Genomic DNA, 24,719 nt, shown 5'->3' with positions numbered 1-24,719 from the left:
CATGGATATAAAACACTAAACAAAGGGCTGTTATTCAACGCGTGCATAAACCTAAATGAAATAAAGAAGAACAGAGATTTGTGTACCACGTAGAAAATATATGTGATTCAAGAATGTAATTAATCACCCATGGATGAGTAAAAATAATATCCTATTGTAACACAAGTGATGTAATCGAGTTCACAGTCCACAAAAGTACACATTCCACAAATACCGCCAGTATCGATCGAAAATGACACAACTCCAATTTTGAGAAAATATTGAATTACGTGTTTTTCGATGGAAGTGACGATATGCATTTGAATGCAAAACAAAACCCCTTATAATTATGGTAATTATCTGTTTCGCCTTTTCGGACGACTTTTAGCGCCTTAAGCAGACGACAGTGAGACAAAATATACATGTACAGTTAGCAATTTCTAGTTGAGTCACAATGTTTAAAGGGATTTTGCAATATGTGTGAGATTTATATACTTGGTCATAGTGTGAGAGCGATGGTCCATAGATGTATGTATGTATAGGGTTTCACATCGCATTAACATTATGCCAGTTATATTGTGATGCCCAGCTCATTGGTGATGGAGAAAGACCCGTTTACTGAACTGACCACCAACGCTCATTCAAGCATCTTGGTAGAATTACCAACCTTCAAACAAGACAGCCTGGAGACTTCCTCTCATGAAATTTTCAAACGGTCATACCATTATTCGATCGTATACAAAGAAGGGCATCGTGATTTAGAATCTAGATCTATAACCACTAGGCAACAGAGGTCCGGGCCTGAGGAAGGATATCTCTCGACCAAGGTGTGTAAATGAATACCTTTAATGTGCCGTGGTTGCTTGTAACGGCCGACTTATGAGTTAATCAGCATTGAGTACAATTACCCATCTTTTACAATACCTGTATTTATGTTGTTGGTCTTCGCAATAGTTTATGGCCAAGATAATCGTTATAGATTGTGCTAATCAGTGAAATAAAACGTGAAAACTATATATATATATATTAAATAGTGAGGGTCCCTGAATAAAGTTTAGGATGGTGATAATTAGCTATAATGCTTTTCAAGTCTATCAGGAAAAAAACAATCATATGCACAAATACAACCCCCCCCCCCCCAAATACCCGTTTCAACATCTATTATGTGTTAACAAAGGGTTCGAAAGAGAATGTAGATTTAACACAATACCACAAGTAAAGCGATGCGTCGATTATATCCATACTATTCCCTGAAAATAATCCAAAACTGATTTGCCAATATCCTTCGTATTCTCTCGTCGACGTCCGATAGTCACGAATCTCGAAAAGGCGGCATCCATTCGGAGCCTTTGTTATTGTCTATATCGTTTTCCCCTCGATATAGAGGTTTCTTTAGACACTAGGTAATCGGTGTTATCGCAAAGTTAACTTATTCATTTCAATTTATAAAAACCTAGTTGCAGACGACAAATTTAAATTTGGCGACAAAAGGGCTAAATTCTTACAGATTAATGTTTACATTGTATACAATAACATTGTATCTAAATGTGCGAGTTATCGTTTAACCCGTTACTCCATATCAATTACACGCGTATATAACAAATATGCAGTAAATTGTTTGTTTACTTGCGGTTTAACGCCGTTTTCAACAATTGTTATGATAAATCGCACCGACAGTTCCCTTATCCATGATCCCTTGGTTTCAAACCAGTACTAGACAAGGGAATAGTGCATTGACCAATGCAATTACACGGCGAAGGCGGGAATCGAACCCTGGTCTTCCGGGTGAGAGTCCGGCGCCTTAACCACTCGGCAACGGAAGACCCCCACCCCTATGATGACTATATAGAGACAAGCACAATACACAGATTTATTAAAAGGTTAAATCTCATCGGATTGTGGCACATCAAGAGCTTCCTTGAATAGCTCCCTTTCCGTTCCGTGGTATGAGACGAAGACATCATGTCACACTGACTTCATCAAGTGTCGAAAAGAATATTGGCCGAGCCGTGGTTCGAAAGCAGGGACCCTATATTTCAAGTCGGACTCGCTAACGATTGACAGCAACTCTGTTTCGTTGTTGTTTATGATGATGGCATCGTCGTCGTTGTTGTTTTTGTTAATATAGGGGAAGAAGGTCATCGTCAACTGGATCAAATCCCTACACTGGATCAAATCCCTACAATACAAAGTATACCAAACACGTGTCTTTCCCGACAGGTCAGCTAAACACCAATCTAACTCGCATTGACGTGCCTTAGTATTACACTGTGCTATTGATATGTAAGCTGGTCACTTAGTAAGTGATTCCGTTTTCAATAAACTTCATGTATAAGGATAAGCACAATGTGTCTGATTTCTATTACTTGATTTTTAAGTAGAAAAATGTTTCATTGCTTTCGAAAACAAAAATCAGAATACCAGATAAAGGGAGTTTCCCACTGCTTTAAAAAAATGTTAACCCGTTGTTGTTGGTACTCCTTTGAATCGTTCCGATGAGACAGTTCTTATGAGCATCAACAACATAGAATTTAATGAACAATGTGCATGTAAATACCTCATCAAATCCGTTAACTTATCTTACTTGTTGTCCAGATTGGTAACCATGTCGTTCAAAGACGTTCCGTTTTGTAAAAAAAACGTATACAGTAATTTTCTTTCTTCTCTTATTCTCTTTCCAAAAACTGCTAATACAGTAATTCGGAAAAAAGGATAATATTATTCTTAAGCTTATCTCCATGTTGTTGGTGAGACGATGCTAATGAGTACCAACAACATAGGATGTAATTTACAATGTGCATGAAAATTCCTCGTAAAATCCTGTATGGCATTCTGAGTGTAAATAAGCATACATTACAAATGAACGTGACCCAATATATCTTCGTTCTCGATTTAAATGTCGTAACGTGTGCTTTTGAATTGTTATTTTTTATGTTTGCCTTCACTTTATGCATATAATCTATTTAATCCATAGACCTACGTGAAAACCCATCTTGTGTATGAATCTGAATGACAGCTTTTCATTCATGTTTAAAAAACGAATACAGAGAATTATGTTGCCTGCTGATGATTTTACTACGTAACAGTCTCAAATCTTAGAAAGGTGAATGAAATTACTACCTGAGGCATCTTTTTTAGATGCCAAGTTGCCACGCGAATGGCTAATGGGCCAGTCGGGGCTCACACGTAACTGTCTGCAACACATCAGTCTCTCTTTGGCTTAACATACTCCCTGGCAAGCAATCTGGAATGACAAAGATCATTTGAATGCAAAATTATAGTACTAAGCTATTGGAAAACCGGAATTTTTCTAATGGAATACTATTTTATTGAGAAAATTTGGCAAACTGTTAAATGGCCCTATTTAATACGGGCGCTAAAACCCATTACAATGTGGACAATTTAACCCAAATCTCGATTTGCTGCAGATGCCTTAATTGTACAGTAATGCTGTCGGTAAAACTATAGCAAAACAAGTATGCAATCTGTAAAACAAAAATAACAAAATCCATGTATCCGCTTATATTTCCAAAATGTTCCTCTCTTTTCAGCAATCGCTAGAAATATCTCTAAAGCCAGCAAAGTTTCACAAACCAGACATTCACATTAATCACATCATATTAATATGTGAGGGAGTGTTAAGTTCATTATCTCTACATGATTCTCTGCTTATATACATACATTTAATGTCTAATATCATTGGATTGTGCAGTTTTAATTCTAATACTCAAAATTTACATCAAATATTGCGATTTCATCATATTTATGAAATCGACATGGCCATTTCGCATAGTTCGTCTATTAATTGAACGCTGGTTCCTAAGTGACTGGCCTACCTTTAGACGTTTCTGACTCATTCACTTTACGCAAGCGCTCACATTCCGCCCTGAATCGCCTCTCTGCTCGGTCTGCTTTCTGGTTTGTTAAAAAATATAACAAGTCAAATTAACCCTTTACCAAACAGTAACTGCCTTTAAAATGTCTGTAAAGTGTCTGTAAAATATGTTTGTTTTATAATTGTAGAAACAAATAAAAATTGCTCGTGACTCGTGGCCTAAACTATTTTGATCCATATAAATTAACACAAACCTACAACTTACATGTATAACAATAACGGGTTTGGTAACAACACATGCTTTTTATATTCCATTCAAAAAATAAATTGTACCTTTCTCTGTTTTAGAAAACTGTAGCAGACGACTTTTTTCGAAGAAGAGGGGGTATATAAAAAAAATTTGCTGGATGAAGGTCGGTCGATCGGTCGGTCTGTCTGTGTTGTCACAATAAGTGTGAACAAAGTTTCCGATCAATAACTCGTCAACAAATTGACCGATTGCCTTGATACTTCCCATGTGCATTGGCCTTGGGCAGTAGATGACCCCTATTGATATTGGGGTCACTGGGCCAAAGGTCAAGTTCACAATAAGTGTGAAAATCGTTACCGATCAATTACTCGTCAACCAATTGTTCGATAGACTTGATACTTTACATGTACATTTGCCTTGGACTCGTGATGACCCCTATTGAAATTGGGGTCACTAGGTCAAAGGTAAAGGTCACTGTCACAATAAGTGTGAAAATCAAGGCCCTGTTTTGGGGGCATATGTCTCCGACCGCGGAACTCTTGTTTCTTTTGTTTTATGTACTGTACAATATCTTCTTAACAGGAGGCAATAAATATAGGATCTTACATTAGTGGTCGTTTTTTATTGAATTAATTAAACGAGTCATCTAAATATAGATACAAACAAGGCTTGCCGAGTTTTTATCTTTATTTAGATGACGAGTTTAATAAATTCAAACAAAATGGCCATGAATGTAAGATTCTGTTTATAACATGACCAACAAAATAAACAAATGAGCATGACCACATTCATGTGTTGCCCTATGTATCATGGATAGGAAAGGGCGAGCTGTAAGACAATGCAATACATCGGTTAATTTGTGATTGCGTGTAAGAAGTAGATCTGAAGTATCTTTCTTGTTAAATAGTGTTGTTTTCATTAAATATATCAAATCGTAAACATTAAAGTCGTTAAAGTGTAATATTTTATTTTAAAATTAAACGTTGTTCATCATCATGAAATTAGTTCAACAAAAAGGTTAAAAACGTGAGTTGATCTGGCATTATGACGTCATACCAACGCCAGCGTATTACGTGACATTTTGGCGTAATTGTGTTTATATAACTAGTGTAACAACACCTGTGCAATAAAGAAAATATTACTGGCGTTATTTCGCTCTAAGAGCGTAGGTCATGTTATAAAGCATTGTATTGTATTGTGTATTGTAAATATCTCTACACAAGTAGCAACATATTCATTAACTGCTGTTACGTTATGGAATTATTAATCCTTAACAGAAACGAAGATTTTGCTCTTATTAAGCACATTCTCCATTCTGTTTCAATGTTTTCGAATGTCTTCTGCTGTAAATGCATCAGAATGCGTTTCTATTAGGGAAAGCTTTTAACTGTATGGTTATAAAAGTTATGCTCGAAAAGCCACTGAACTCCTGTTAATTGTATAATGTAAGGTCTGCAACTTAATTTTGAAAATGAAAGTCGTCTTATAAGTAAGGGTAACTTTTCTCGTTACTCAATTTTATTAAACATTTTTTTTTTTTTATACACACACTAAAGCCAGTTGTATACCCCCAGAATTGAAGTATATGGGGGCTATATTGGGTAAACCCCCGTCCGTCGTTCGGTCCGTTCGTCGTTCCGGCGTCTGTAGACATAATTTTAAATAAAATTTATCTCACTGGTATTTCAACCAATGTTGTATGATTGCTAGAATATGTTTATCCTACCTTAAACCTCATTTCCCGGGTTACATCAAATGTGTTTGCAGACTGCTCGACTACATCCTTAATAACCTCGTTGAAATAAGCCTCAGTAGGGTTCTCTACCGCCAATTCTTTAATCTTCCTCAAACCGTCCAGCATGCATAACCTGTACTCAGATTCTGTATCACGGATATCCAGGTATGTGAGCCTCGTATTGAACACATTTGGAAGGTCATCCTTTTCACAATAATCTGCCATTAAATCCAGCACTTCGTCCAGACATTTGGATACAGTTTTGTTTTCACTTGTACAACGCATATCATGATGAATGCAGACCATCTTCAACATGTAGGACGAAAATGGGTGGACGTCGGGTTGGGACGCCTGTTTTGCATACAGGCATTTTATGTATTTGAGATACATGTATATCAATTTATGAACCCCGTGTATCTTATCACGCATGAATTTAACTTCTGTCTCGGTAAATGTGATTCGGAAATAATTGCCTTGTTTGGCAACAAGCAGGATCGATCCTCGGTCAAGTACGGCTGCTGCTAATCTTTCGTCAACACAGTCCCCAGCTTCGAAGCAATCTTCTACACGGTCGTATCGTATAGCGGGAGAAAGATCCACGCTTATCCTAGAGCCGTCATATTTCAGTTCAAGCACTGTATTGGGATGGTGTACTTCTGCCGTCTTCAGAATAACCCTTTCAGAATCACTAATTGAAAGCAGCGTAAGGCCACCCCGATTGAAAAACATATTTACCCCCGGTTCAAAAAATAAGTTTCTCCACTCATGCTGGGTCTTGGCAAATATCTTGATGGATTCTAGGATCAATGAACCAAATCCTTGACGCCTTTTGTGAATATCTGTAGGATGATGAAAACCTGTCAGGAAGTCATCGACCACGTACTTTCTCCACTTAATTTTCAGATCATCGTCTTGTAATTTTATCTGTACCATACCAGGTTCAGCTGTATATATAAGATATCCTTCATCAAAAACGTCTGGTATCTTATTGAGGTGAATTGCTCCTGGTTTGGACAGCTCTTTAATTACAACAAGGAAATCGAACTCATCTATTTTGTCTATCTTTGTTCCTTCAAAATAACTTCCCACTTTTAGTATCTCCGACACAGTAAAACGAGGCTCAAGCTCACTGACTTTGTCCAAGATAACATTCACGCTTCTGTACACGACATCAGCTATCTTATCGGCCCTCTCTGAGATTATATTCCTTCGAAGTGACAACACCTTTTGTTCCACTAGGTGTGAAAATGATTCCTCATTGCTGTTTGACACTTTCGAATCGTTCAGTAACTTAGCAGTCATGTTAACATTGAATCAATTTTCACTAGCTGTAAAATGTCTCTAGATTATATCAGCACTATGTATAAGGGTGGAATACCACAATTATTATTCTATATTTATAATAAAAACTCTATGGTGTATTAACTCATTATAATTGTCTCGACGAGACAATTAGTTCTGATTTAATTATCGCTTGTTTTTGTGTTTGTGTTTACATTTCGTCTTCCTTTTGTGGTTTTGGCATAGTGACTCAACAATTTATTATTTTATTTGTTATCTTATCCTATGACGTTGGTACTAATAATAATTTGCTCGACCAGACGACTCTAATGAGTAACAGCAACATGGGAACGTGTAATAACAAAGTTATTGCCCATACAAAGGTGAATTACTCCCACTTCTATTTAGCCCTGATCAACCCCATTAACCCATTACAATCCAGCACACAAGCATATATGGGTCCCATATGGGCTAAATCCGGGCAAGCTAATATGGGTTTGCCGATTCAATGCCCATATGGGACCCATGTCCAATAGAACTGCCTTTGTTTATGGATTCGTCCATATGGTGCCCATCTGGGACCCATATTACACGTACAGTACTGTAAGGGACAGTGTTTTTAGGCATTCGTAAAACCTCGTCGATTTTGCAAATCGTGTCCCGGACGAATGAAGTAGGCTGCCATCTTGAACTGACCTATTTTAATGGGCATGTGATCAAAACAGTATGGCTTCTCCCTTATGAAACAATCGGGGATTCTTGGCTAACATCCGTTAAAAACTCGTATGACGTAAGTATGACGTAGGAAAATGAAGTTTGGCCAGAGCGCCCGTTCTTGGAAAATGGAAGTCTGTCGGGGAAAGTTGCGGACAATGTAAGCTTTGTAAACGAATTTACATTTTTGTTTTCTACCAAATTTCTGGCACCATGTCTCTTTTTAGAAAAAAAGAATAGCTAAAGGGCTGTTCCATTGTAATTGCAGTTGTAAGATCGTTGAAATGTATATGTCTCATATTTTCGCTATATAATTTCTCATTCAAGAACTTCAACATTGCTTCGCAATTGCGGAGAAAACGAACAGCTGATTATCGGTATCCGTACAGAAAAGTTCGCTCTAATGTCGAAAGACATATATCTGCAATCTTCCATTGAGTGATTTGGATGAAATGTCTCACACTTCTGTCATACCTTTTGGAGAGTTTTATTCAAATTTGTCCGAATTAACAGACTCTGCTGACCAACATGTACAAAAACAGCTTTCAGTTGACAATGAAAGTTCTTTATATTATCTTCAAGAGTATCACTTACATCAATATCTTTCGGTGCAAGACCCTCAGTCTTGTGTTGATGTAGACTCTTTATCGGAAAAACCTCTTTACTTGTCAGACAGTGACAGTGATATTGATGATGACGTAGATATTGAGCATTTTTTTTAAAGATTTCTTCTTTAATAATGCCTGGTTAGTTGATCAGGTAAATGTAAGTAAATTATTTATCATTTATCTTATGGACTTGTGATCTAGATATTATACAATTGATCTTTTTTATGAACCAAATATTGTTTTTTTTAATTTGTTTTTAATTGATGTAAACATATTTCAATTTTGTTCTTAAAGTGATATTAGACGCATCTTTCACTGTTGAATTGAGCTGAAAAGAATTAACAGGCCAATGGCGTTAGTTAAAATGTAGTAACTGACCAATTATCTGCAACTCATCTTGCTACCAGTTGTTTATAAAAAATATATATTATATTCGATATTTTACGTGACTAACCCAGTCCGCTAATCCGAGCGGAACTGCGCGTATTTACAAAAGCGATACGATTTGAGTCTTTCTCATAAAGTCACTTTACTGACACCTCATGCATAACATATTTCTTTAAAGAAGTATAGCCAAAGATGTGGTTGACAGAAACACAATGTATTCATAATTTCAGAATTGTCATATGTTTTCGCCGTGAGTCCCAGATTTTAAGCTTACCAAAGTAATGTCAAAAACGAAAGTACGATTGATATTTAAATGCATTATTTGTCTATTTCCGGGAAATTGTTTTAGTACGTTAATGCTGCATTAACAAATATAAGTGTATATGAAGTGAAGCTTCCAGAGGAAATCGTCTTCCCCTTGAAGACTGTGGGTGACTTTGAGGCAGTGGAGACAAGATTGGATGATGAAACAACCTCTTCCTCTGTTGTAAGTTTATTACATTTTGGAAGTGAAACATGTATTAGATCATAACGTTTTGTGATTTGCCAGGACTTGTATCAGGTTTTTATCTACATTTATCCAGATTTCGTGCACCCCTTATTTAATAGTTATAAAAATATAGTATTTATTACTGAAGTGAGAATAAGTATGATTGAAATGTACAATAATTTGACAAAACATCGTTTAAAGGGGCCTTTTCACAGATTTTGGCATTTTTTTAACTTATTCATTAAATGCTTTATATCGATAAATGTAAACATTGGATCATAAAAGCTCCAGTAAAAAATCAAGAATAAACTTAAAAAAAGGAAAAGAACATTGCCCGGACCAGGTTTCGAACCAGTGACCCCTGGAGTCCTGCCAGAGTCCTGAAGAAAAACGCTTTAGCCTACTGAGCTATTCCGCCGAGTACACATGCTGAACGTATTTTATACATTATATAAGAAATCTTCGTAGTTTCACAAAATTTAACGACAAAAACAGAACTCTCCAAATTATTCAATCGTTTCGCGTTGCTACGCTTTAAAATTTTTAGGTTTTAAAATCGTCAAAAGATGCATATAATGGCTCTATTAGACCATGGTAAATGTTCAGTATTACTGTTTCCTCACAAATATCATAACTAAAACGAAAATTTGCGAATCTGAAACAACTTTTTTCAATTTTGTCAATTTACCAAAGCGTGAAAAGATCCCTTTAATTATACATAAACTATTGTAATTCTAAATTCTGACTTCAAAATATTGTCATTAAACTTCAATCGTTGTAGGTGAAATATATAGCTGACCTTGGTGGCCGAGATGTATAGGACACTGTTTGCCACACCATGCTAACTTTCATTGACAACTGCCTAGCAAGCAATTTAATTTCAGGAGCCTAAAGGGAAAAGAAAGTTTGAGGGTCTAAACATCACAGGCATAATTTTTCGTAAGTTTAAATTGTTTTTTTTTTTGTAAGAACCAAGTGTGGCTGAGGGGCGCCCTTCAGGGTTTGATTGGTCAGAATTGCAATAACCGTTGGGTCTTGCATGTTGAAAGAGGTATCTTAATAGTTTTGAATGATTTCAAGCTATGCAGTTGGTTGATGCCAAGCTATTCGAAATTTCACAGTATAATATTTATGAGTAAAATTGGTGAATAATAAATACCCCTTTTTTCATGTTTGCCATTTCCATAAGCCGATGGATGAAATCTCAGATGGTGACGAGTTCTGAATCCAGGGATTTTTTTAACCACTTTGGGAACATGACCTTCATTCTTCAAATTAGGAATTCAAGCGTCACTTCAGCCCAAATAAGAAAAAATTTATTAGAAAAAAATAATCTTGGTAACTCGGTAAAATAGAATGAAAACCAATCAGTAAAATGGTTATTTAAACATACCAGGCCTTTTTTGCACTGAAAATATCATTATGTCTACAAATTTAAAACTGTTACTATCCATAGGGAGTTTCTTAATGGATTTTGGAGGAAAAAAAAGATATTTTTCGCCAGGAATATGACCGAATAACGGCTCTAAAATCAGTTAAAGAAGCCCTGCAGTTATACCTGTTTGATTACATATAAGGAGCCTCTAGCTAAAAATAAACTTGTGTGTATACTTTTAGCAGTTTTAATGTACTTTTTGACATTAATATTAAATCATGCTTGACTTCAATTGCAAAAGGTAAGGTGCTTAAGGTAGCGCACCTCTAATGGGCACATATCCAAATATAATCTAAGTAATTATTTTCTTAATCAGCATCATTTCACTGAACTACATGCAAATTTGTAGGTAGGCTTTCCATGCTTTTTAAAAAAATATACCGATTTTTTCAAAACCACCCCCACGCTAGGCTTTTGTCCAGTTTATTTTCACCCCTGGGGTATATAAAAGTTCCATAATTCATTCAAATGTCCAAATATGGGCATGCAGTTGGTGTGTACAGATGCTGTTAAGGTGTTTAAAGTTTAAACAAGATGAAATAAGTATTCTTTTACAGACATTTATTTTTTACCAATTTTTATCTATGGAAGAGCGCCATTAAATGTAAGTGATTTCAGCCAAGTAAAAATTGGGTCGGTTAAAAACAAAGTGTCATAAAATTCAAAATAGTATCATTTAAGTCATATTTTAAACTTAGTTTTTATAGAAACACTATATACAGCCAAAATACCAAGAAATAGACAGATTTACCGTTTACTTTTTGAAATAAAAATAAAAATGCAACATGCATGGTTCGTATTTTCAACAGTAAATCACCCAATTTCGCCATAACGTTGTTTTAATTTTAATAATTGAAGAATGTGCATAAAAATTGCAACATATTTAACAATAAATATAGCTTATATGCCATATTAAATCAGATTACATTAGAAAATAAATAAAACGCGTCGCAAAAAAGTATACGTCGTCGGCAGGATTCGAACCTGCGCGGGAATATCCCAAAAGATTTCTAGTCTATCGCCTTAACCACTAGGCTACGGCACCTAATAGTAGGCTCTTCAACATTCGAAGAAATCGCGGGAAATCATTAGAGGTGCGCTACCTTAAATGATTTGTGTAATTCCTTAAAGAAAATTCAATAAAGTATTCTTTCTACCCCAAATGTTTATACAATAGTTTAAAGATTAAAATCTGAGAAGACCGTATTTACGGTAATTTTAGTCTGACTGTTCACCAGTCTATTGTAAAACTGGGGGTTTAAATATCATCTCTTTTGTTATGTCTGTTATATGGAGATATCACCAATTTCGTTTTCCCATGCAAAAGACATTATCTTTATTTTTAACAGGTTGTCTGCGCATGCATCCAGTAAGTAGGCAAGCAAACCTGAAAGACATGGAGGCTGCTGTAACGAAGTGGCTTGGAGGGGCGAGGGGCAGGAACGGCGGACGGAAATCCAGAGACACTTTGAGGGGCCTGCTCTTGCAACGCCTCCTCCTGGATCGCCTTCCAGCACACCAGAAAATCCATTAAATTTTCCTGTTGACCATTATTTTGAATTAAAACATATTGTAGATTATGTATGAATATGGTGTGTATTTAGTTTTTTTTTAACAAAGTGCATAATACGGCTAATTTTATTCATCTTTTAAACTTGTTCTTTACATTTCATAGTCCGTAAATTGGAATGTATTTTATTTTTCCAAACTGCATAATTAAATAAGGTTTTTAAATTATGTTTATTTTTTCCACGATTCCTAGTTAGTATTTCTTAAGGTTCTAGTCAGCATTATTTGGCAAGCATTTAACTATTTTATTGAATGTAGTGCTTTTGGGGAAACATGTTTTGTTTTACATTGTTGTCTTTGCAGGTTAATATTTAATTATTTAAACAGTTTCAGTAGCTTTTTGTGCATGTTTTATAAGTGACGTTTTGCTAACCTGAGAGTTACTGAAGTTTTAATGACAAAAGTGAGTCTATTTTTTGTGAGTAGTACTTTTATTGTATACAGCAGCATTTTACGGATTCTGGTTATTTGCTTGCATATTTGTTGCTGACTCATCGTTTATCATGATTTGATGATTTCATTCTGATTTGTATGTTCTTTTTTATGCATGTTTATGTGTGTACATATTTTAAGGCAGTAGGTAATCAGAATTTTAGTGTGACAATATCTAAGGCGAATTTGAATCTTGGTTAACAAACTGGATCACCATAGAAAATCTTCATAAACTTTGTTTAAAGTCTAGAAAGTCATAAAATTAAAAACCTGTTTAATTTTTTAGTGAAAAAAAACTCTTTTGGACTTATTTGTTAGCAACCCAATGTATATGTCGTATAGACTGATATAGGAAAAACTTGTAACATAGTTGTGAGCAAAATTAGATTTAAAGGTCTAATTTTATCATATGAGTTGGCAACCATTGTCTGAACACTTATTCTCAACATTGGTCGTCTTATTTATATAGAGCTAATTGAACTGTTAGTAGTAAAAGTCATTTCATTATAGACTCAATTAAATACATATACATTTAAGGCTTCGATCATGTACATTTGTGTGAGCGGTTTAAAACATATAAAGACGGTCAAAATTTATGTGTATCTTTTACTGTTTGATGTCTGCATGTACGTTTACCATGTGTTTGTTACATTGTATTTTGTGAGATACTTCTGATAAAAAAGTTAGTTCATTCTTACTGTAAGTGGTGTATATGCAACTGTAAGTGTCGTATATGCACTGACCTTGTGTGCACAAATTGTTGCAGTGACTCATAGCTGTGATGTTCGAATCAGAACTTTCACAGATCTGCTTGTAACCATTTGTTACGTTAATTGTTTTTTTACTTATTTAATATTAAAACAAATTATTATTTTTGTTGTTTCTGAATAGAATCCCTATCATGTCAATATCATTTCCATTATAAGTTTCGGGATAACAATAGAGACCTATATGTCCTTTGTAGACACCCATCTTGAACATGGTTATTGACCGGATTTCATATAGGGCCCATTTACGAACCAGATGTCGTGCGAGGGACCCATATAGGGCCCATTTACCTACCAGATGTCGTACGAGGGACCCATATAGGGTCCATATTATACACAGATGTCAGTAAGGGGCCCATATAGGGCCCATATAATACTCAAATGACAGACAAGGGTCTCATATAGGGCCCATAATAAATCCAGATGTCAGTTAAGGGACCCATATTGGGCCCATTTTATACTTAGATGACAGACGATGGATCCATATAGGGCCCATATTGTACCCAGATGTCGGTAAAGGGACCCGTATAGAGCCCATATGATACCCAGATGTTCAACAAGTGACTCATATAGTGCCCATATTTTACCCAGATGTCAGTTAAGGGACCCATAAAGGGCACATATTTTACCCATATAGCAAGCTCACATGGGTCCCGCATATTGCCCGGCTGCAAAGTTCTCGTGGGCCCCACATTGGATGCCCAGTTAGGACCCATATAGACACCCAGATGGGGCCCTTATGGGTCCAATATAATGTTTGCTGGGAAAATGATTGATCGTGGAATGTTCTAAAATGAAAGATTTTGCAGACGACACACTAATATCCCCCATACATTTCAATAGTCTTCAGCAGCAGTACTTTAAGGGCTATTGTTTGTGGTGGAGGATGCATCGAGCTTCTTTTTTTCAAAGAGACGCAAGCCATGTTTTATTTTGTTCGAAAGCTACCTGTTGTCGTATTTTAGGTTATACATTCTATGTGCTGGAGTCCCAAAGGATTATATGTATTATTTGTTATGATCCAATCCTTCTCCAACTCTATCTTAAAAATCAACTGTCAATAAAAACTCACATTCTTTGTTTTAAAAAAATGTCATCAGCAGGGATATCAAACAATTTCTTGTCTACAAAACTTCCCTTTCACTACCTTATCGGATAATGTAACAAAGACATAATAACAAATCCATACCACAAGCAACTTTTGTATCGTTGATTGTTATCCAAATAATACTATCATCTTCCTGTTTCAAAAGTTAAACACCATTTAAACACTATATTATAAGTCCACCGCTATTCCGGTTTGCACTTTTTAAAGTTATATTTAGGATAAAAGCACATAAGCCGTTTACATGCGGATTAAAATTTTTACCTAAACAGTTTTCTGTAAATAACAAAATATCATATGTGTTAAATAGACTTTTCATGTTTTTATTATCTTGTTGAGAATGTCTGTTATAAATCCCTGTTTATTAAACACACAAACTTAAACTATCACAGCGGGCTGTGTACCGCAGATAAAATATGTGAGTGATTCATGAATGTGATTACAGATCCATATAGGAGTAAAAATCTATGTCTCATTGTAACTCAATTGGTATCATAAATTACACAATCCACAAATACCGTCAGTCTCGATCGAAAAGGACATAACTCCAGATTGTCACTAGATTGAATGACGTCCTTTTCGTTTGCCGTTTTAAAGGATATTGTTTTAAAGGTTCTAGGCAGTGTTTACGAAATACGTGGGACACGTCGAACATTTCCTGTAGATTTTCAAATTGTATCTTGTTTCATGAATCTATGAAAGAAGATTTGTCCGGCGTTAGTTGAAGCCTTTCAGAATAAATTCCAAGCGCTTTATTGGCCTTTTTATTATATTATCTCGTGTTGTCTGATAATGTCGCCAATATTCGTCGTTGGAAGAACACTATGCATAATAGGGGCGACTAGGGATATGCTCGAAAACGGTTATCAGGCGGCGTTTTCCGGTTTTGATCAAATCAAGTAAGAGATAACGACTCTAGTAACTTGAAGTCTGGGGGCTTTATTACCACATCATTTATTACCACATCATTTAAAGCACGCAAACAATCAAATACAGCGGTGAATAATAATTGAAAACATAATGGTTAACGCGATGTTTACCTCTAAACAAACAAATATATCTACCATCGTTCTCACAAAATGAGCAAATAAATAGCGCTCAAACATATTGCAATACCCCTTTAAACATTGTGACTAAACTACAAATTGCTTATTGTACATGTTGTATTTTGTCTCAATGTTTACAGCTGTCGTCTGCTTCAAAACGCTAAAAGTCGTCTATTTAGGTTCGATCATGACACCAAGATATTGATCTCTATTAATTGAATGATTGACATACATTTTGGGGAAAGGTTAACCTGATATAAAAAGTATGCTTTTTTCATGGATTAATTCGTACGATTTTTTCGTTTTGCGCGCGACATATTGCCAACTTACGCTAGCGACTAGTTAGAATAGCATGCCGCATCAACGACGGTAATAAATAACGTGTCAACAAACAAAGTAATAAAGCAATAAATCAGTACATTTGTGGTTACAAACAGGGGGTCCGTTTTGATATAATTGGCACTTTTGTTTTGTTAAACTCGCGAAAATTTAACTAGCGAACTGCGGAGAATGGGGCCCCTATTAGCGAAGACGTAATTGACACATTTATCTTAATCGCGATAAACAGTAGACATCTTATTTTGATGTTGTGTTATTGTAGAAATGCCAAGAAAGTGTTTTATGATGCGAAGAGACGTCTTGCCGCTATTAAATCGGAAGAAAACAAATTAAATATGTTAAATTTCAGAAAAGAATTTATCAAAGTAAAGAGATAGGCCAAATATAATTTTTATAATAAAGAAAAAGTTAAAATGTCTTATATGAGCAAAGCGTCTCCTCGTAAATTTTGGAAATATATTAAGAAATTTAGAAATAGTAATAGTTATGATGCTAATGTTAGTCTAGATGACTTTAAAAAATATTTTCAAAATATATCCAATAATAGTCAAAGTCCGGTTACAATTGATGATTTAGACTTAAATAGGGATAATATATATGTTGAATATCTTGATAGAGAAATTTCTGTTGAAGAAGTTAGGAAAACAATATCTTCTTTGAATAGATACAAGAGTTGCGACTATGATAACAACGTGTCTGACTTTTTATCGATGCTTATAATATTATATCTCTTTTTTTATGTACAATATTTAATTACATATATGATAACTGTAGATATCCTGAGGCATGGTATAAAGGAGATATTATTCCAATATATAAGAAAGGTGATACAACTGTACCTGCTAACTATAGAGGTATTACTTTAGTAAATGTTATGGGTAAAATATTTCCGTTAATATTTAGAAATCGCATTAATAGCTGGTGTGAACAAGAAGAACATGTTTTTATCAATAGTCAATATGGTTTTAGAGATAAACGCACTACATCTGATGCCATTTTTATTGCACTCGATCATACAGAAAGTTTTAGCTAAAAATTCAAAATTTTGGTGTATTTTTATTGACTACCATAGGGCCTTCGATTCTGTAAATAGGGATGCATTATGGACTTAATTGCTTCAATCTGGAATAAGCTGTAAAATGACAAATATGATAAAATGTATATATTTAGACGCCCAAGCATGTGTAAAAATATCAAGTTCTATGAAAATGTCTGACTTTTTCAATGTAACATTAGGCTTGAAACAAGGAGAGCCGTTGTCGCCTCTACTTTTTATTCTGTTCGTGAATGATATTGTTGAAAATCTGAACTTTGATGCATTAACTGAAAAGGATTTTGAACTTTTGTCTATGTATATGATCTTATTTGCTGATGATATTGTTTTGTTTACCAAAGATCCAAATAGATTACAGTCACAAATAGATGCTGTACATCATTATTCTGTTAAATGGGGTTTAAAAATTAATATTAGTAAAACCAAAATATGTGTTTTTGAAAAAAAGAAGCAAATTATCCTGACTTTTATATAGATAATGAAAAAATCGAAAATGTTGATAATTTTGTTTATCTTGGAATTAAATTTACATATACTGGAAATATGCAAAATGCAGTTAGAGCACTACATGAACAAGCCCTTAACGCTTATAATAACCTTTTGAATGTGTTTAATAAGGTAAGTTTTGATATAAGTACTAAGTTATCTCTGTTTGACTCTATGATTGTGCCTATATTAACATATGGTTGTGAAGTATGGGGTGTTTATAATTATAAAGAGGTAGACAAATTGCATATACGTTTTTGTAAGTATTTACTTGGTGTTAAGAAGCAAACTCCTACATATGCAGTGTATGGGGAACTTGGTCGAGTACCTCTATCTGTTATTTGTTAAGAAAGAGCTGTTAAATTTTGGTTGAAAATGATGAAAAATAACGAATTACCTATATAGCACATCTATAATGATCTATGCGATAATGTCAATACGCCTTGTTGGGCAAGTAGAATAAATTCCATTGTTGATCATCTAGGCTATGCACATATCAGATTATTTTTCGATCATAACGTGAACTATTATAGTTTGTTGAAATCAAGAATAAGAGATCAATTTGTACAGGAATGGCATGATAGTATTAATGCAATGTCAAAACTTGATAGTTATTGCGAATATAAAACCGAATTTTGTTTTGAAAAAATATTTAGATGTTATAACTAATGACAAGTTACGACAATTATTGACAAGTATACGATTATGTTCCCATAGTCTAGAGATAGAAGTAGGAAGATATTATAACATAGAAAGAGATAATAGATTGTGCAAATTATGTAATCAAAATGCTTTTGAATCGGAATATCATTTCATTTTATGTTGCTCAAAGTATAGATGTATAAGATCAAAATATATTGGAAATTGTTCATGGCCTACTGTTCAAAAATTCATTTTATTAAGGTCAACAAAAAGTAAAAAAATGTATATATAATCTTGCAAAATATATTAAAGAATCTCTCTGTTTAAGACAAAATGCTCCTGAAAACCTAACTATTCTCTGATCGTTATGTAATATTCTGTTGTGTTCTGTGTTATATGTATATGAAATAAGTTTAAATAGAAATTATATTTGTATATATGTATATGATTGTCTTTGCCATAAGTTTTATGTATTTGTAAATGGCCAAAGGCAAATATTTTGCCGATTGCTAATAAACTGAAACTGTTATTCAAAAAATTAAATCATTAAATTTAGTAATTTGTGCAATTGCTGCAAAGTTGCGTCAACCTGAAAGAGAAAACACATTTTTAATAAACACAACATTGTTGAGAGTGATACGACGCGAACGTAATATTCACATGTTTGACGAATGCATTGTTAGAGCGAAAGCGTGGTTGTTTATTTGTTAGGCAGATGCAGTCATTTTTACCACATAAGGAATTTCTGCGTTCAAGGTTTCTACCGAATTCTCAAATCACGCATTTGATTTAAAAACGAATACAAAATTAATATATATGTTCATGTAATAAACGATGAAAGATATTAAATTAAATACGTTAAATGAGATAATAAGAATAGTGTTTGATAATGAATGTAAAATAAACACGAAATGTATGTGTTAAGAAGGTATAACTATTAGGTTAGTCATTGTAGACATGCTTTACTTATAGCGAAAATCTGATTATACGTAGATCTATCAGTGCAGACGAGCTAAGCGTAATTTTTACATTTTATATTAAAATGAATGAAATGCGACTTTAAAACCAAACGATTTTTTTTAAAGAAGTCATATAATAATAGTCATTTAATACCACGGGTGATAATATTGATATAGATGCCTATTTTAACGTTATCTCACTTCAAATATAAGTGACGAAGAAGAAGAAATTAACGCGTCACACTACACTTAACATGACGGCAGGGACATTTGAAGAGTTGGATAGTTGATTTACAAAGGAGGAAATTCCAACGGCAATACAATTATTGGCAATAAATAAATCTCATTCAATTGATAACTCACATACGCACACTAAGGAGTCAAATCTAACTATAGCACAGTGGATGTTTATTTTCCCCTGAAGTCTTTTGTAGATAAACAACTTAGCAGTAAAAGTGAAACTATACTGCCGTGTTGATCGGACTATGGTACACGCTTATTAATTAAGAGCGGCATAGCGCCGTTAAATGTCGCATCGCCGTTGCATGTCGCAGGATACGATATTTGTCGCAAAGTAGACGATAAATGTCTCAAGGAACGATACATGTCGGAAATCCTTCTGACGATATATGTTTCATCTTAAACGATAAATGGCCCGAAAAACCGTTATACCACTGCCGATATATGTCGCTAAATTAACGATAATTGTTGCACACCTTTGTAAGTCATGTAAAAAACGAAAAGTTGAAGTACAATGACTGTATTTTCCATAAATGTCATTTACGGTCAGTATTGTCCGAAATGGGCAGTTGTGGTTAGTTACATGACTGTAGTACATGTATCATTTTCTAAGTTAATGTATAACTATTTTGAAAACGCACTGGCATATGCCGTGGAGTGTACTGGCATACTGATGAACTGACTGAAGAATGATATCTTATTTTTATTATTTCAATATCGTTGCCTTCAATTACTTTAAAATCACTGACTCTCCGTCTTTAATAAGGCTATCCCTTTTTAAAGAACAGATTACTGTGAAATTTATAAAAATGTGCAACGGTGATGTTGATCAAGTCCCGTTGTTAATTTTAACATGGCTTCGACAGGAAGCGGCTTTCCTTTGATGACGTCAAACTGTCCGTTCACACAGATTTCAAATTTTCGCGTTACTTTTAATAATGGCATTGATGCTTGTACATGTTCAGTATAAAAACCACCTGCTCATATGAAAACTATAGATTAAATTATCAAGATAAAAACAATGTTGCAAACTGTGATTATATTAACTGGTAAGTATCAGTTAAAGGACAATGTTTTGTTTGTCATAAATCAACAAGTTTTCTATACAACACTATCGGGAATCGATAGATCTTGATTGAATTTCAATAAAAAAAATAACCATTGACGACCTCATAAGTCGAGACTGTAATTTGAATCAAATTTTGGAGGTAAAAAATCTCGACATATGACTGCGTTTTTACGGTAATTATAAAAACCGATCGTTCCCGCGATGCGAAGTTTCACAGTTTCGCGTTCGATTTAATGTAAACGTTTCCGTGTTTTATTAAATGAAATCGTAACCTCAAGTGTGAAACAGTACTTGATTATATCAAAAAGGTTATTATCTGTAATATCTTGAAATGGTTTGTGCATAACTTTCCTTTAAATTATTTCAAACATGTTGGTTCGATATGAGTATGAACATCAAATAATGACGTATGGTGGTGTGCGCGCATCTTCTCTTTTCTTCTCAGCTCTGAGAAAATTATTTATTTTCTCTCCTTTCTTAAATTAATACTACTTCTCTTGCTTACATAGTAAATAATGGAAGGTTTGGTAAGCGATCTCCATCAAAGTCTTGCCAGTTAGTTTAGAAACTCATACAGATAAATGAAGCCAAAACTTTTTGAACGACCCTCTTTATACAATCTCGTTTTGAAACTGATTTGTTTACTTCCGGTTTTCTCCCGGCTACGCATTTCGATGGTAAGATTTAACGATGTTTGACCATCAAATATCTTTCTCAGTCCTGACATCAGTGTTTATGATGATGTAGAAATGGAGAGTAACGTAATGAATAGACCGGGTTTGTCCGACGATGACACGCCACCGACATCCCTCATAATGATGTTAACGGAGAAAAATAAGAAGAAGAAAGAAATAAGAAGAAGCTGCTACTGCTGCTGATGATGATGATAATGATGATGAGGATGAGGATGGTGATGATGATGATGCAGATGCAGATGATGATGATGTTGATGATCATGATCATGATGAGGAGGAGCAGGAGGAGGAGGACGACGACGACGAAGATTATGATAGTTCTGAGGACGACATTTCTTATAACAATTATTTATATGATGATGATTAATATTAAATTTTTTATTAAGATTATGAAGATGGTGTCTACGACCACGGCAATGATAATAATGACGATGATTATGATGTTGGTTATATTCATGATTGTTTCGTTTTTCGAAAAAATCCAATCAACTTTCTTGACTCCATATAATACATCTGTTACGAATATTAATAGACAAAGTAATTTTATCTGTATATTTTTTATTTGACTTTGAATGCTATATACAAAAGAGTAGGTGACCCGATATTCATGGCAAAATCAATATATCTGATCAATATTCATGCATTTAAATGAGCATCTCTGTCGAAGACCAGTCGATCAATATTTCACTGAATCGTAATTTGTTTTATCCTTTACATGTGTATATTGTTTTACTTAGCACTAGTGGCATTTGTACTATCGCTTGGTTATCTATTTTTACGCAAACGGTTAGATAACATTTACATAGCTATTTTCAATCTATCGCTCTTTTATAAATGATTACATGGTATTGAATTAACTTAGTTAACCGTTCGCGTGTGTAAACATTTTTAATTGCTGTAAATCTGTCAATCTGTAGATCGAAAACAATTCATAAACACACTGTAAACAGGCCAGACTTCGACGTTTAAAGTGCACAAAGTGCTCTAAAAAGCTCAATATTTACTATTTGCCAAGCAACGCATGTTGATTCATTGTATACGTGGAACCTGATGACACACTGGGAAATCCCGGCCATTTGCTATCGGTTCACCTTAACGGTAATATATGCACTAAATGATACCGCTTCTGCACATGTGTACCACTTTTATGTGATACCTATCCTCAATACCTATATATATATGCAAGTTTCAAAAGTTGTGTAATGCCTTTGAATAATTGGTATTAATCATTTTAAAATGCATTCACTAACGTATTATATATGTGACAAGGAACGCAAAATTTACCACAATTCACATTTTCAGTTCAAACATATTATTCTACAAAGAGTTTTAGATATGTGTTATGTAGCTAGCAGACCTAAATGAGAGCTTCATATTTTATGTTGACATATCACTTTGATAATGCCGTGATTCTGAAAATGATTTTAATTTGCTGAAAGGTCCATCGAAAAAAGGAATATTAGTATGTATCGTCACATTTATACCATTAAGTACATGTAACCGCAGATTTTGACAAAAGAGTGTAGGCATACCCATGTATTTGAAATGCTGTCTATATCAAAAGTTACTTACAAATGGGATACGAAATTTATCCTAATTCACTAATTAATCACATGACACAAGTTGTTAATAATATACTGACTTCTTACTTCAGTGTCTGAAATACTCCCCACATGTCGCTTTTCAGAGGGATTTGCTTGTTTTGTTTTGAATAGTTGGTTATTTGAATTAGATTTGGCAATTTATGTGGCATTTATCGTTATGTCGAAATCAAGAAAAAGCAATTAGGATGCATAAATGGAAGCAAATGTATGATTGATTTGATACAATTGCCCTAAATGTGAGCTTCCTGCCTAAAAAGTCTTTTGTTTATACCGTTTTAATTATGCGTACGTCAATGTTACTGATTAATAAATTGTGGATAAACACATAGCTTGTTACGCAAGTACATAGGCAAATGTGTGAAACCGTTTAAGTCTGAAAAGGTGAGACAGATTGTATGTGGTTTGAAATATCTGAGTTATAAAAAAATTTCCCCTTTTAATGATAAGTTGCAATAAAAAAAATAAAAATAAAAAAAATAAAAGTTGCAATACGCTTGGGTTTGTTTGGATGAAAAATAAAATGTATGTGCAAAAATAGTGTTTCCATGCTTTTGATTTGTTTTTACTTTGAAAGAGAATGATACGTTCGCTTGACCAATCATCTAAAATGTGGTCACTTGCCTATAGCAGTCTATAGTGGGGGGCATATTGTTTTTGCCCTGTCTGTTGGTGTGTTTGTTTGCCCCAACTTAAACATTTTGCTATAACTTTTGCAATATTGAAGCAACTTCATATTTGGCATGCATGTGTATCTCATGGAGCTGCACATTTTGAGTAGTTAAAGGTGATGGTCAAGGTCATCCTTCAAGGTCAAAAGTCAAATATATAGCTTCAAAGCGGCACAGAAGGGGACATAGTGTTTCTGACAAACACATATCTTGTTCTTGATACTATTGAGCTGTAAAGATCCGATTCTTAAATATGATAATCCTAAAATCATTTAATGGCAAACGTGGAAACTTTAAAATAAAAATCCCTATAATGCACTCAGTAGATTAAAGATATTAATAATAATGCTAAATCATTTTGATGTTGAGAATACTAGAACATAAGTTGCTGATCCCATTTTAAATAATGTGTGTCATATATACACATACAAAAATTAAGACGAGGAGATCGACAAAGCCTATCTTTAGCATGAAGTATTTTATTGTCTCATTGTCCCACGTATAATTGTTTGTCATATGTGCGTTTGCTTATCTACATTTGCTAATGTTCAGGTCACGCTAAAACGATTTAATTGTGAACATTTCAAACATACTTTGCACTTACTTGTAAACAGACTTTTTAAACGCTACCATGTTAGGTGAGCATGTACAAGTGAGAATTACCTGTTTGGAGCAGTTAATAGTAACTTGTTATGTGGTTGACACTTTGTTGTTTTCGAATGAAATAGACATACTGATAATTTTTTGAAATCTTAAACAAGCCGAGTATCTAAACATTTTAAACCATACTTTTAAAGGCACTATAAAGGTGACGATCCGTAATTATTTACCGATTTTTATACGCCCGTATAAAATACGGGACGTATTATGTGAAACCCCTTGGCGGGCGGGCGGGCGGCGGGCGGAAGGCATCACTTTGTCCGGACTCTAATTCAAATTGTATTCATCCGATCTTCACCAAACTTGGTCAGCAGTTGCATCTAGTTGATATCTAGGCCAAGTTCGAATATGGGTCATGCCGGGTCAAAAACTAGGTCATAGGGTCAATAAGTGCATTTTCAAAGGGGCCACTTTGTCCGGACTCTAATTCAAATTGTATTCATCCGATCTTCACCAAACTTGGTCAGCAGTTGCATCTAGTTGATATCTAGGCCAAGTTCGAATATGGGTCATGCCGGGTCAAAAACTAGGTCATAGGGTCAATAAGTGCATTTTCAACGGCGCCACTTTGTCCGGACTCTAATTCAAATTGTATTCATCCGATCTTCACCAAACTTGGTCAGTAGTTGCATCTAGTTGATATCTAGGTCAAGTCCGAATATGGGTCATG

At 34.5% G+C, this 24,719-nt stretch overlaps 1 protein-coding gene and 1 long non-coding RNA gene across 4 annotated transcripts; one reads left to right on the top strand and one right to left on the bottom strand.

Annotated features, from left to right (window-relative positions):
* Positions 1 to 1,835: 1,835 nt before the first annotated feature.
* LOC127833489 (uncharacterized) lies at positions 1,836 to 15,167 on the bottom strand. 3 transcript variants are annotated; one of them, XM_052358769.1, is made up of 5 exons: positions 14,672 to 15,167; positions 5,791 to 7,156; positions 3,816 to 3,894; positions 3,100 to 3,223; positions 1,836 to 2,158 (listed from the first exon to the last, which is right to left on the bottom strand). In XM_052358769.1, exons 2-4 carry the CDS (start codon positions 7,099 to 7,101, stop codon positions 3,141 to 3,143), a joined length of 1,473 nt encoding a protein of 490 aa, XP_052214729.1. In that variant the 5' UTR covers positions 7,102 to 7,156; positions 14,672 to 15,167; the 3' UTR covers positions 1,836 to 2,158; positions 3,100 to 3,140. The 3 variants fall into 3 exon arrangements, with proteins under 3 accessions (XP_052214729.1, XP_052214731.1, XP_052214730.1); XM_052358771.1 differs by having other exon boundaries at positions 5,791 to 7,140; XM_052358770.1 differs by having other exon boundaries at positions 5,791 to 7,127.
* Positions 9,066 to 13,586, top strand: LOC127833502 (uncharacterized). The gene is made up of 3 exons (XR_008027445.1): positions 9,066 to 9,276; positions 10,061 to 10,218; positions 12,064 to 13,586. It is a non-coding gene; the product is annotated as an uncharacterized LOC127833502 (long non-coding RNA).
* Positions 15,168 to 24,719: the final 9,552 nt, after the last annotated feature.

This window comes from Dreissena polymorpha, chromosome 6 (assembly GCF_020536995.1).
Source record: "Dreissena polymorpha isolate Duluth1 chromosome 6, UMN_Dpol_1.0, whole genome shotgun sequence".
NCBI classification, from domain to species: Eukaryota; Metazoa; Mollusca; class Bivalvia; order Myida; family Dreissenidae; genus Dreissena; species Dreissena polymorpha.
The sequence above is the reverse complement of the archived record's forward strand: the minus strand, read 5'-3'. Positions and strand labels throughout refer to the sequence as shown.